The sequence below is a fragment of the Vespa mandarinia genome, chromosome 9 (assembly GCF_050613455.1).
Source record: "Vespa mandarinia isolate Hongniang chromosome 9, ASM5061345v1, whole genome shotgun sequence".
In the NCBI taxonomy this organism is placed as follows: domain Eukaryota; kingdom Metazoa; phylum Arthropoda; class Insecta; order Hymenoptera; family Vespidae; genus Vespa; species Vespa mandarinia.
Window position 1 is genome coordinate 2,972,289 of NC_140818.1, and position 15,212 is coordinate 2,987,500.

Below are 15,212 nucleotides of genomic sequence, written 5' to 3' on the forward strand. Positions count from 1 at the left end.
TATCGATTTTTGTTCTAATATATCTTTTCTTTTTTTTTTCCTTTTTTCCTTTCTCTCTCTCTCTCTCTCTCTCTCTCTCTCTCTCTCTCTCTCTCTCTCTCTCTCTCTCTCTCTCTCTCTCTCTCTCTTTCTCTCTCTCTCTCTCTCTCTCTCTCTCTCTCTCTCTCTCTCTCTCTTTCTCTCTCTTATAGTCAATGGAGGATCTAAGGGAAGAACCAGAATTAGAAGAATGCGAAGAAGAAGAAGAGGATAATGAAGAGAAAACTGAATTGACGGAAGAAGATGATCAAGAAGAACAGGATGAGGATAACAAAAAGAATGGTGATGAGGAAGAAGAAGAAGAAGAAGAAGAAGAAGAAGAAGGAGAAGGAGGAAAGGATGGTAGTCAAGAGAACGAGGTCCTCTTGAAGTCGGTAAGAGATACGTCACGGAGAATGTCCTTGATCGATAATCCATTGTTAAATGAAGAAAAGGGACTCCTTCAAACGAATTTTTCCGTAACTGGCATAAATGAAATTAAAACAGAATGTATACCAACTGTTAATAACGTTGATACGAATATTGAACAAACTACTACTATTATTAAAAAGGATCCACCAAAACGACCAATGAGTTTAGATCTTAGTGTCCCCATTACGTACAAAAAGCCACACGGAAGAGCTCGTTTTGAAAGAGTTACGGCAAGATTGATCGATCCTCGCGATAATATGTTCAAAACTTAGATAAATTACGCATTTAAAATTTAGGAACCTTTTAAAAGAGATATATATTATCGTAGATATATATATATGTATATATATATATATACATATATATATGTAGATGTGAAAAGAAATATAAATTAATAAGAGAAACTTATAGTGCCTAGAATATACATATCGCAAAAGTTACGAGATTTAGAATGTATGTTCTACTGCGTTTAGGATGAGATCGTTGAATGCATTTAACAACCCTTAGTGCCTCTCGCGTATCAATAAATAATAATAATAATAATAATAATAATAATAATAATAATAATAATAATAATAATAATAATAATAATAATAATAATAATAATGATAATAATAATAATAATAATAATAATAATAATAATAATAGATAAATAGATAGATAGATAGATAGATAAATAATAATATAATGACGATGATGATGATAATAATTATTATAGTAGTAACAATAACGTTATAGAATTTAAGCACTATAACAACGAAACGATATACGATCGATCCTTTAATCTTGCAATAAAACAATTTTGTCAAGATTTTTCTATCTAGATTCGGGTATATATGAGCGAAAATATTAGACAAACTAGAATTGTTTAATTTGATAATTAACGTGAAACAATGATAATAATTTTCCAATTGATATACGTATACATACATACATATATACATACCTATATATACACACGTAAATTCAAAACGTTTAAATTAAAAAACGTTTAATTTTATACTTATATGGGGAGACAAGTCATTGTACTAATCGCTATCATTGTAATTTTCATTTCACTATTCAATTCCCATATAATTCAACACTAATGGCACGGTTTTTTATCTACACTGCCTGCTTAGAAATATAATCGCACGAGATTACAAAAGAAAAAGGTAAAAAAAAGGTTGATACATGTATTTGTCAAATTGATCCAATGTTCGATCATTTTTCAGCTTGTTTTCTCCATATACATTTATGTTACACATATACATATACATGTGAGGCCACTTACTTACATGCGCACAATGTTTCGTATGCTTGTATGCTTGCTATGATAATGAAAATCAAAGTTAATGACGATTTACCCGTATTTATGCGTATCAGAAAGAATGAATGTGTGTGTGTGTATCTGTGTGTATCTGTGTGTATCTGTGTGTATGTATGACAAATTTTTCAAATTTAATTTCATTAAAATGATTCAAAAGTCACTTATCATTCATATCTGTATTAGATGTTTTGGTTCATTATTAGCAGCTTTAAACAATTGGAAAAAATAATATTGGTGTGCTTTTGGTGGCGATATTATTGTGTTTATAATATGAATCATTCATAAATGTTTTATAGATAAATATATAAAAATAATAATAGGAAAGAAAAGTTAATTAAATATGAGAGAAGCTCCAAGATGGCGTCGATAAACGTTCACAGCTGATTTATTTACCATCACATCGCGATTTCGATCTTAATTTTTTTGTTTTTTCACCGTTTAATTCGTTTAATCGAAATCGTAATAACAATTTCAGCCAAGGAGTTCGTCTAGCACGAACGTCGATGAGAACGTTGTCGTACCACCGAATACCATTCTCCAAACAAATTCTACGTGCGAACTTTAGAGGTACTTTTATTTTGTTTTCTTTCCATTACTTTCTTTTTTCTTTATTTTTTTTTTTTTTTACTTATTCTTTCTTATTTCTCTTAACCTGCACGTGAATTTATTTTTCTTTGTCTTTTTCTTTTCTATTTTGTTTTTTTCTTCTCCCTCTTCTTCCCCATCTTCTTTCATCAGCTCTCAAAGTACTATCTCTTTTTATCAATTTTCTCGATTCTCGATGGAATGCATTTATTGCTTGACGATGATCTTGAAGCTTGCAAAAAGAAAGAAGCGTAATCCAGTGCGTTGAAAATCGTTAAATGATACTGTAATTCTAACGATAGAAACGATAAAATCCTTTCCAAGGGCAGTGTTTTATATAGCATGTTATATAAACAGTACAAAGGAAAAGAAGAAAAAAAAATATATATACATATACATACATATATACATATATATATATAGACATATATATATATATATGTATATACATAAACATGTTTTCCAAGTCCAATCCAATTTTTTTGCACCATTCTACCCACACGTCAATTTTCCATATATTCCTCGAGCCTGTTACATGCGAGTTAAAAAAAAAAGAAGAAACACAAAAAAAAAAAACAAAAAAAAACCTTATCGTGTCTTGCAACGACTCATCATGATCTTGGAACGGCTTCTACTAATAACAAAACTGCGCATATGGTGGAAATCGTTTATACATGTACAAAAGGACAACTATTGCTTGCATCGATTGTTGTACGTCCAACGACCAGGAACGTCTCGTTTTATTGCATCGCATGCTGTTATCTCGCTTCAAGACGCAAGGACGTACATATGTGTCCTTTCTAAGACATAGACATGTATGTAATTAGCTTATAAAATAAACAGACTACAAATTTCTGCCAGCTAATTATTGAAATTTATAAAGATCAACATAGATGGTGTTATATACATATGAGAGAACATAAATGATCGATCGATCATAATCATTTTTCATTAAATTTTAACTAACCAAGAACTAATCATGAAGGCAAACGAAATTTCGTCGTTTCTTGTATCTAGCATCGTGGCAAGGATTGATTAATCGCATCCACGTTGTTCCTATTATGGAAATATTAGTTTGCAAAGGAAAAGATATGTTTAAAGGGAATATTCATTATATGTGTATAGGCTAGCATGGACAATAACACTGGACAACGTTCGAAAGCCCCTGAACGTTCGCCGACGTCGACAGGTCAGTGTGATCATCATCATCATCATCATCATCATCATCATCATCATCATCGTCATTTTCTTCTTTTTCTTCATCCATCACTTTATATGTACGAAGTACACTCAGATTCTAAGGTCTCCTAATTTTCATTTTCAGAACTACTTATATCAAAAAGTTTAAACTACTATCTCTTTTTATCATAGTCGTTCTCTCTCTCTTTCTCTTTCTTTCTCTATATATGTAAACATTTTTCACAAGGTAAAAAAACACCGTAATCGCAAAATTGTTGTAAACAATTTTTCTCAAGCGAGAAATCTCTGATGTAAGAATGACAATGATTGAAAAATGAACTGCCGCGAAGAGTGTCGTTCGGCTTAAAAAAAAGAAAAGAAAAAGAAATAAAAAATCGCTAGATACAAGGGAATTTCAGGTGAGTTAAGAGCATGAGGGATTAATTCGAAGTTGTTGCCGTGAAAAAAAAAAGAAAAATAAAGGAAAAAAAATCGTTGGCTATTAATCGCTATATTTTCAACAGCAATAATTTTTCAATGAACAAAACAGAACCCTTGAAGGATCGTTCAGAGCAGCCATGTAATCATAAAGACAACGTTGTAAAAAAATGTCTACATATACACGAATTGAGAAATTTTATACCTTTCTGAACTTTTCCAATGAGATTAATTTGAGAGACCTTAGAGAACTTTAATGCAAATTCATATATCCTTTTTTATACATGCTTCTCTCTCTCTCTCTCTCTCTCTCTCTCTCTCTCTCTCTCTCTCTCTCTCTCTCTCTCTCTCTCTCTCTCTCTCTCTCTCTCTCTCTCTCTCTCTCTCTCTTTCGTTCTCCTTCATGGCAGCAAGACAATAGTAATTATTCTCTCCCTCTTTTTTTTTGTCTTCTTTGTTGATTTTGTAGATACCAGAAAACCTTTGGTCCTGAACATGAGCCCTATCTATCTGTCGGATGATTGTCGGACTTTCGGCAATCCTCTAAGCTATCTAGGAGGTCCAAGACTACAACCAAGGAATAGAAACTCTATAGAGTCCGTTCTGTCCTTGGACTGAATATTTCCGTCGTTTCTCTTTGAGAGAATTATAAGAAATACAAGAATTTCATATCCTAAATTATAGAAAAATTTTATTTCCTTTTTTTCTCCTCTTCTCTTATATTGAGTATTCGAGGCAAGAGCTCGTTTTGAGAAGATCTGAAAATGTTTAGGAAAAATATATTTTATTTTTCGTATTTACAAATAAAAATGAACAAAAAGAACAAAAAATAAATAAATATATATATATATATAGAAGAAGAGGATTAAAAGAAGAAAATGCAAAAGTTCATGACGAAATTCCGTAGAATACGTATATACAAAATGTATTTGTGTATTATAACAAAATCGTCATCTTAACCCTAGTCAAGGTTTCCTTTCATTTTCTCTATATTATATATATATATATATAGAAGAAATATATATATATATAATATATACATACATACATACATACATACATACATACATACATACATACATACACACACACACACACACACACACACACACACACACACACACACACACACACACACACACACACACACACACATATATATATATATATATATATATATATATATATATATATATATATATATATATATATATATATATAACGTACACAATATCTCCTCTTCCCCATCCAATAAAATTCACAAATCAGCTCGTTAAATCGAAATGGACGATTATGATACCGAGCAAAAAGTGTGAAATCTAAGACAATGCGAATAATAAGGAGAAAAAAATAACAAAATATTGTTTGTGTGTATATCTATAAGGAAAGTGTGAGAAAAGATGAAACAACATATCTTTTTCATTTCTTTCTTCTTATAGTTCAAAAAAGAAAAAAAAATAGGATATTAACGAAATAAGATGTTCTTTCTCATTTCTCTGCAATCGTCGTAGTAAACTGTTTAAAAAAAAAAAAAAAGAAAAAAGAAAAAAAAATTGAAAAAAGAATAAAGAAATAAGAAAAAAAAGAACATTATATAATAAATATAATTGATAATGTTAATTACTAGGAGTACAATAAAAAATTAATAATGTATAACAAATACAGTAATACAAGTGTATGGAGTATTTCTGCCATTTTCTTTCTGTACCATCTCCAAAAAAAAAAAAGAAAAGAGATCGTACCCTTCATATCCTAATACGAAATAGTATAATATTATTTCCTCTTTTATGTATTATGTCTTTATTAACCCTTTAAATGTATTTGACAATTATAATCGTTGTGAGAAAAAAATTATGAAAACTTTCGCTATTGAACTTTAAATAACTTTCGCTATTGAAACTTAAAAAAAAAAAAAAAAAAAAAAAAGATTGAAAGCTAAAAAACAATATTCGTAAATTCAAGATATTTAAGAAAGCATTTAGAGACAACGAAAAAAAAAAAAAGAAAAAAGAAAAAAGGAATCCGTCAGATAATTGAACATTTTTTTTTTCTTATGGTTATTTGTTACCAGAATTTCTATTAATTTCTGTATTATAAATTTCATTAGATCTGATTTCTTTTGTAAAATATATAATAATTACGTTTTCAAATTTCAGAACTGTATCTATTTTGATAAAAAAGAAAGTAATATTTTTAAGATATTTTTATTGCGAAATTTATATAATTTTTTTTATTAATACACACACTCACATCCACAATTTTTTTTATCTCAATAAAAGAACGTGTTATTATAATTTATAATAATTGCTTAAATTAGAAATTTGTTAAAAAAAAATATTATTTGTTATAATCTCAACGCGATAGTTTTTTCTCATACTTATAAAAATAAATGTTTTCCCTATATTGAAAGTACGTCATACTGTATGATTTCTAAAAGTAAAGATTTAAAAAAAAAAAAATCAATTTTCAATTTAAAAAATCAAAATCAAAATTCAATTAAAAAAAATCTCCGTTTTCTTTTCAAATTGTTCCGTCTAATTTTTAAATATCGAAGCCATTCTTTGACAATTTTACCATAGTGACGATATATACGACGCTTCGATGGTTGGATAGATAATATTAAAAAAAAAAAAAAAAAAAAAAAAAAAAAAAAAAAAAGTATAATTTTCTATAATGGCAGCGTTCTGATATCGTATACACATTTATTTTCAATTGTCATCTATTAAAAACATATTATATGAACCATTCGTTTCACCATACTCGAAAAATAAAGTACAATCTTATACATTACAATTCCAATTGTCAAGAATACTGTTCTAGGAATTTTCTATTATAATCATTCACAACTTTTATATATACGCAACTATTTCATAAATAGAATATCAGCCAATCAGCGACAATCGCATTTCTTCAGAAACATAGGGATAAATCTTCCATAAATAAATCGTACGCTTTAATTTGATACCTTTGTACGAAATCTTATAATTTATTCGGTATCGTTGGATGATTGAAATTATTAGAATTTAGACGGACTACTTCAATTAATGTATTTTGACATTAAACTTTCCATTTTTAAAGACTCATGATACTTTACGTACTTGATACAGGCTGAAGCTAAATTATAATTACACGATGAATGTCCAATACTAAATGTAATCAATTAATAACTTTGTAAAGTATTAAACAGAATCTATTCCCTAGATTATATATATATATATATATATATATATATATATATATATATATATATATATATATCTATTTTGAATGTTAAGCCAATACATTTCTCTTATATATTTTCTTTCGAACTGAACAATTTCATATAAAAAAAATTTGAAATATACAGTAAAATCGGTTTCATAGTTTAAAATTGAACTATTAAAGAGTGTGATAACGTAACCTCACTAATATTGAATATATTCTCTTACATATTAATTGTATATTTATTAATCTTTATTAAGAAAAAAAAAATAAATAATGGAACAATTGGAAGAAGCATTGCTAGCAATAATAGTATTACGTACTAGTGTTGATCAATTTTTCGGAGTTTTTCTAAATAATTTACATGAAGAAAATGAATATAAACATGTCGTACGTTTACAAGGATTAATGACAACAATTAATATAAATTTAAGGTATACGATTTAGTTTTATATTTTTTATTTCAAAGTAAAGATAATTACTCATATAATATATATATATATATATATATATATATATATATATATATATACAAATTTTGCAGAAATTTAACTGAAAAAATTAAAATTTTGGATCCGCTATTATATCCATTAAATTTGGGAAGCATAACTGATCTCGATGAGGAGACTGCAGAGCAAAGGCAAGCACTTTATAATTTTCTTATTAACAATTATTAATAGATAAATAAAGTTCATAACAATACTTAAAAATCATTATTTAAATACCATTACTTAAGTGAAATTTATTAAAGAGATATTATACAAATATCAATGGAACATATGATTACTAGTTCAAACTAATAATCATAATGTAAAATATATCTCCAGATATGTAAAGTCTTTTATAATAATAAAAAATGTTATGTTCATAATATGTATAACATAACAAAAGTTTAAATCTTATTTAAAGGCAAGTCAATTCTATGATAACTACCTTAAATCAATTGTTTGATGATATGACAGTGTCTGTATCCAAATCGGTCACATCAATTGCAACATTTGATGTTATATTAGGACATGTCTTAAAGGCAGTAATAGTAATTAGGGGCATAGTGATCGAATGGGTTGTTATAAAAGGTTATGAAGAATCAATGGATTTGTGGACACAATCGAGGCATAAAGTCTTCAGAAAAGTAACAGAAAATGCTCTTGCTGCTATGTTACACTTTTATTCTACAGAATGTCCTGAATTAGCTGTACAATCATTTATGGTAATACGAATTATTTATAAAATAAAACAGAATGATCACAAATAAATATCACAAATAAAATAGAAATAATACAAAATCACTCGTTACTTATGAGAATATGTAAAAATTTGATGCCTTTTTTTTTCTAGATTTGGTTGCATAGTTTAATCAATTTGTTCATTGAACCATGCAAACATTGTGGTCTATATCTAAAACAAGTTTCACTTCCAACGTGGAGAGATTTTAATACTTACGAAGCATATCATGAAGAATGTAAATCTTGTGATATAACTGAAGATTTTATAAGTTCAAATTAAATCCATTACTTTTCATAGAATTTTTCTTTTGTAAAATAAGACATTATTACAATTGTTATCTTTCTTTATATGACCGAATTATTATCTGCACCACGATTGTTAACACCTTCAAAAAGTGTACTTAGGATTTATAGCTATTTACGTCTAATTAGTTAATCACTAAAAAAGGATGAAGTACTTAGGTTGGAAAGATTTTATGGTTACATATATATTATTAGTTTTAGTTATTTTTCTTTTTTTCTTTGTAAATTTTTAATTATCTCTATGTATTAATAAATAAATTTATAAAAACTTTGTAATTATTACGTTGATATATACTTGTCTGCTATCTAATCAACACTTTATACAGCTAACTCATTTTGTATTTTGTGTAAAATATGATTAAAATATGGAAGGAGATTACTTGAGTGACTACTTTATTTGAAGTTCTACATTGCTGCATGCATTTGTGATAGGTTAATGTATTTCATCACGCACTTGTCACCAATATCTTTTTCTTTCAGAACATGATTTTTTACAAAATTGTTTTCTCACTTTAAATCAATAAAATTTAGATTTACATATTCGACAATATGAAAATTATTCGTGCGTCGACCGATAAATACGCACATGACTCATTAGATGGTGCGCATAGACGAGAGAGTGTGGTGATCTCTTTGCGACTATTACACCTCTTCTGGCAAGGCACATAACTAACAAACCTTAGCGCCACTAACACACACGTGAGAAATCAATCAAACAAAGAGAGAGAGAGAAAGAGAGAGAGAGAGAGAAAGAGAGAGAGAGAGAGAAAGAGAGAGAGAGAGAGAGAGAGAGAGAGAGAGAGAGAGAGACACGACAACGACAACAAAAATGCCGAAAATAAAGAAGACGATAAAGACTCCAGAAACAAAAAAGAGATCATTTTTTCTTTGATTTTTCTTGAGATTATAGCTGTTGAAAGTGATAGTCCGATTAAACTACTGTGTACCTAACAAAGTTAAGTAAATATATCGCAATTATTGCTTAATGTGTAAAATTTCTTTTTACATAGTTGGTTATCCACGAAAAACCAATAATTGATGACCCCGACATCGTGATCTTTGTGCATCAAGAGCTTCTTTACTAAAAGAAAAACGTATCGGCGTCAGCCATCCTGCCTCATTATGAAACACAAGGTGCAAAAAAAAAAAGAAAGTAATAAATAATAAATATTAAAAATTACAACAGAACATCTGAAAAAAAAAAAAGATAAACAAATACCGAACACCATATTAAAAGCCAACAATGTATACACAGACCTATTAAGATTCGACGCGAACCTAAATTAGATCTCCACGAATTCACGATAATGGCAAGTTAAACACATTGAGATATCAGTGATAAAGGAACTCATTCTGAACAAACGTATCAAAACAATAACGGACAAGAGATGCCATTAAACACTTCGACAGTATCATCCATCCCATCAGTGTCAATGGACAGGAACAATAGCAAAAAAATACTTCTGGTATGCAGAACCTGCACAACTATAATCAACTATTAGCTCTTAACAACATACGGTGTGACACTTATCACTCGATAAGTCAATCTAAATTCATGACATTCACAAAAACTCGACCGTATTCTTAGTTCAATTTGGTTGAATCTAAATTCACCATTTATGGAATCATCAATGATAAAGTAAAATACCTGATAGTCATTAAGGCCTTGGATCACAACATGATGGAGCAATTTTCAAACATAATACGGCAGGAGCTCGCCACAGATAAATATAAAATTTTAAAAAATGTGATAATCTCAGGACTTCCTGATTTCAGGCACAACCAAATAAAAAAACATTTACGTAAGATAAGACTTGCAAAGAGAACACCTTCTCAGTTTCTGTGATACATGCGCACATTGGCTAGTAGTTTCATTGATAATACCATATTGCAACAAATTTTGGTTTGAACAAATGCCAGCACATATCAAACCGTATCTGATTAAAGTAAGTGAACTTCCGCTTGATATTATAGCCGTGTTTGCGGATTATTTTTACCAGCTGGTACCCAACAATCTACAGAATGACTTAGTCATGAGAATCTTCGCACCCTATTTTGCATTGACTCTTTTGTGTACTGACCCAAAGATTATGGAAATTCAAAGATCTTTTTTTATGTATATGACAGAGATCATTGTTTAAATTAACGCAAAAAAACAAACAACAGTATCTATAACAGCTCACATTACTGCAACAACAAAATCAACAACTGCAGTCCCAACAATCTCCGATGCACCATAACTGCAGCAGACCAAGGTCATTGATATCTGCACGCACTGACATCTGTTATTATCACCAAATGTTTGCCAACGAAACAAAACGCTGCATCTTATCTTGCAAATTCGCTTCAACAACCACACTGACAAATCAGGAAAATTAACATCGCTGTTTTCAGTAGGAACAGTGAATGACAATAACTCCATACTATTGGGTTGGCAACTAAATGATTGCGGATTTTAAATAAGAAGGAAAATTCCAAATTTTTGCTTAAAAATATAACTTTATTCAATTAGGTATTGTCTGTTTTTGTTGATGACATCTTTTGCCATCTTTCAGGCAGTGTCATAATTCCATGTTCATAAAACTTTCTGATTTTTTAGCCAAAAACTAAATTAAATGTGATTTTACATCACTAGCGTCATTAAAAATTTTACCATTTAAGAAGTTCTACATGGAACGAAATAAATAAAAAAACGTCCAACTATACATTTACGACAACACAACCAAACAGAAATTCCTGATTAAGTCTGGGTCGTACTGCCATATTACCTGCTAAAAGGTTTTGTAAAAATCGAACCAGACCGATTGTTCATCACAATAAAGCCAGGATCTTCATTCTAAAAGACTTTGACACCTGTCTTCATATATTCCTGCGCTGTAATTACGTGAAAGCTCCACTAGAAGCACTGTACATTGGTCCATATAAGATTATAGACTGAATAAGTGATTGGATATTCAAAATTAACATTAACAGAGAAGAGAAAAATATTTCAATAGACAGATTGAAGCCTGCATACATCAGCAAGATAGACAATGATCAACCGGACTCTTCACCAGATCAACAAACCCAACCCCACATCACTGGGATTCCATTACGGATAAATTTAAATTAACTTATACACGTAAAGTCAATTTCAAACTTCTCAGAGAAACTCATTCAGGGAGGAGTGGTTGTGCCAACCTCGTTGCGACTGTTACGCCTCCTTTGACAAGAGGATAATTAACACGCTATAATTAATACGCCTTGGCGTCACCAAACACACACGTTGGAAACCTATCAAAAAAAGAGAGAGACAACAAGAAGGATATTGGAAACAAAAGAAGTCTCTTAAAATCATCCATCTTGATCATCGTTAAAATTAATTATTGGATTAAACTATTGATTAAACTACTGATACCTGATAAAGTTAAATAAATATATCTTAATCATTATTTGATTCGCAAAGTTTCTATTTACATAATGGATTATCCACGAATAATCCACAAGAGGCTTGTACATAATATCGGACTTAAGATTGTTCAACATTCCTGATTTTATAATAATTTATTAATAAAATATAATAAAAAGAAAAATATTCTACATTATATATGATAATGATGATATATATAATAATAAAAAAGAGAAAGAATATATTATAGTTATATAAGATGACAAGCATAAATACGATAAAAAAGATTTTCTATGCTATTTTCTAAGAAATTATCTTTGAATTTAATTATATCTTATCTATTTTTCTCTTGAAATATTATTGACAGTATAAAGTTTTAGTATTTTAATGTTTAATCAAAATTAGATTAAATTGGAATGCAAAAGAAAACTAATGTGATAATTGTCAAAGTTAATAAAAAAATTGGATATATTTATATTACACGAGCACAACAATCTACCCTGAAATTAAAAATTTTTAAGTATTGAAATTTTAAATTAAAATTATTTTAAATTTCTGTCGTGTTACCGTCATTTTAATATTTAAACGAATGTACTATTGTTTAAATATTAATTTATTTCATTGCGCGTACATTAAAAATTGTTTAAATAATAATAAAATTACCGAGAGTATTAATATTCTAATTTGAAACGTTTGAAAAAAGATATTTTTGATGTTCCCTTGTTATAAAATAAATGAAACAATTCTGAGTTTAAAGTTTAATAAATTAAAATTATTTTTAATTTTTATTAAAATGCATATTGCAAGCTATATAATGTTACAACGAATTTATTATTATTTATAAATTAATTTATAGTATTTTCTATATATCAAATTGCACGTAGACTAAGATTCATCAAAATATTCAAAAAAGTTATCACAGACGTTTAAACAATTATCATTAAAATGAGAATTTTATTGATTATTTAATTTTATTATATTGTTCGTGATAATCGATCAAAAGTTATGCTTCGATTGAGATTATTTTGTTTAAATCATTATAAAATTAAAATTGACGAATATTTGTAATTCTTCATAATTTGAAGAAAGAAAAGAACTATACTTTAACAAATTTATTCGCATATACATGATATATATCATTCGATTTATTGACTGTCGGTAATAACATTAATGCCAAAAGTATTCTGAAGATGTCAGGACGATATATGGAATTGAATACCACCATGATTGTTTCCAAGTTGGAAGTGTTACCACACACAGGTAGTTAAATTATAGCGCGAATCCGCGGGAGATCGTTCGATTGTGCGAATAGTGGTGTGTCTTTCATCGAGTGCCCTTCAAGTGTACATACGGCGGAATATATAGAATATTATTCCTCATGTATATATATATATATATGTGTGTATATATATATATATATATATAGAAAAAGAGTGAGTGAAAGAGAAAAAGGAAGTAAAAGATATTTGAAGTAAGACCATGTCGCGTCGTGTACGCTTTCGACCGGTTCCGGTAAGCGAGAACGTTTTTTTAAAAATCAATAAATAAAAAAAAATAAAATAAAAACAAAAAGTACACCGATTTTTCAAGCACTCGCATTCGATCATCGCGATTAAAAAAGAAAAAAGAAAAGAAAAGAAAAGAAAAAAAAAGAAAAGAAAAGAAATAGGACCAAAAAAAAAAGAAAAAAAAAAGAAAGAAAAAGAAATAAATCTTATTCTTCGGTCAAGGGTGAATATCGGCCATATTGCAAAGATTATAAAGTGCTTTTGCATATTTTACATTGATATTATTTCGCGGTGTCAATTAATGATCAAGAAATACGTCGTAAAACGAGAACAATGAAGAATTGAGGACGATAATGTGGATCGCCGCGAATAAGTGAGTATTTCCTTTTATAATATATATAATATTTATCATTTTTCTTGTCTTTTGGCCTCTAATTTGATCTCTCTCTTTCCCTCTCTCTCTCTCTCTTTCCACTTTTATTTTTCTTTTTTTCTTTCTTTCCTTCTTTCTTTCTTCCTTTCTTTCTCATTAGTCGATATATATATGTAAACATTCGTTGATGTGCTCGAGGTCGTGCTCCAAGCTAAATAGTCTTCCGGTTATCGATCTTTCGATCGAAGGATTTCGTATTGTCTTTTCCTTTCCAAAGGTCAATTCGAGACATAATGTTTCTTGTTTATTTTTTTATTTAATGAACATCGAAACATTTATTTATTCTTTCCCTCTCTCTCTCTCTCTCTCTCTTTCTCTCTCTCCCTATCACTCTGTCTCTCTCTGTCGCTCTGTCTCTCTCTCTTTCTCTCTCCCTCTCTCTCTTTCTTCATATGAAAAATAAAAACATATGTTACGACTATTATCGAAAAAAATTTTCAGATTATATATATTAAACGTCGTTAAAAAAAATAACCTCATAAAGATAGTGTTTCAATATTTAATATATTTGTTATAAAATATTAATTATTTATTATAATATATTAACGTGACGATGTCATTAAATTTATTCTCGGTCCTATTCTGGTTCGTTGCTAACGTTATAATGTTTTTCTTTCTTTCTTTTTTTTTTTTTAATTTTTTTTTTTAATGTTTTTTTATTTTTTCTATCTTTTTTCAAGTTTTACGTCACAATAATAATCGCATCTCCTTTTAATATCGCGTTAGAAAGGGTGTTGCGACGAAAGGTTAGATGTTACTGCGATTTGACGTTCGATCGATAAAGTGAAAATAGTACTTGATAAAAAAAAGTCCGTCGATTCGGGAAGTAGGAAGGATCGGGGAGAGGGGATAGTATCGGATAGAGAGAGATGAAATCTTTAGTGATCTAAATATCACCATGGAAATTTGCTAGTAAATTTCGATGGTCTCATGCAAAATTGAAATATCGATTTGTGCGGCATTGTTAGAAGGAGGGGAGATATAGCAGGTGGTAAAACACGTGGCATGCGTAGAAAAGTTGCACCAGTCTTTTCTCCCGGCATACATGCATATCTCATTTCGTGCTTCCTTTCTTCCCGCCCTCCGCTCCTCACCCTATTCTTCTCCTCCTCCTCCTCCTTTCCTTTCTTCATCCCTTCTTTCTCACGTCTCTCTCTCTCTCTTTCTCTCTCTCCCTCTTTCGTCCATTCCT

General features: G+C 29.2%; 3 protein-coding genes across 16 annotated transcripts in view; all 3 read left to right on the forward strand.

Annotated features, from left to right (window-relative positions):
• Window positions 1-5,183, forward strand: part of axo (axotactin) — a 28,259-nt gene extending 23,076 nt beyond the window's left edge. For 7 of the 13 annotated variants that reach the window (XM_035870053.2, XM_035870058.2, XM_035870062.2 and 4 more), the window contains exon 26: window positions 192-986. In XM_035870053.2, coding sequence (XP_035725946.2) covers window positions 192-722 — 531 coding nt within the window. In that variant the 3' untranslated portion in view covers window positions 723-986. Of the gene's footprint in view, window positions 1-191; window positions 988-2,234; window positions 2,327-2,576; window positions 2,745-3,469; window positions 3,534-4,430 lie in introns of those variants that run through there. The other 6 variants (XM_035870061.2, XM_035870059.2, XR_004838633.2 and 3 more) reach the window with 5 other exon arrangements.
• Window positions 5,184-7,318: 2,135 nt separating this feature from the next.
• LOC118443312 (mediator of RNA polymerase II transcription subunit 27-like) lies at window positions 7,319-8,866 on the forward strand. The gene is made up of 4 exons (XM_035870085.2): window positions 7,319-7,596; window positions 7,707-7,802; window positions 8,072-8,372; window positions 8,501-8,866. Exons 1-4 carry the CDS (start codon window positions 7,439-7,441, stop codon window positions 8,666-8,668), a joined length of 723 nt encoding a protein of 240 aa, XP_035725978.1. The 5' UTR covers window positions 7,319-7,438; the 3' UTR covers window positions 8,669-8,866.
• A 4,526-nt stretch (window positions 8,867-13,392) lies between these two features.
• Myb (proto-oncogene like protein Myb) overlaps window positions 13,393-15,212 on the forward strand; it is a 38,813-nt gene continuing 36,993 nt past the window's right edge. For both annotated transcript variants that reach the window (XM_035870077.2, XM_035870079.2), the window contains exon 1: window positions 13,393-13,960. Coding sequence is in view for 1 of the 2 variants with exons in the window: in XM_035870079.2 (XP_035725972.1) it covers window positions 13,941-13,960 (20 nt within the window). In the remaining variant the exon portion in view is untranslated. The remainder of the gene's footprint in view (window positions 13,961-15,212) is intronic.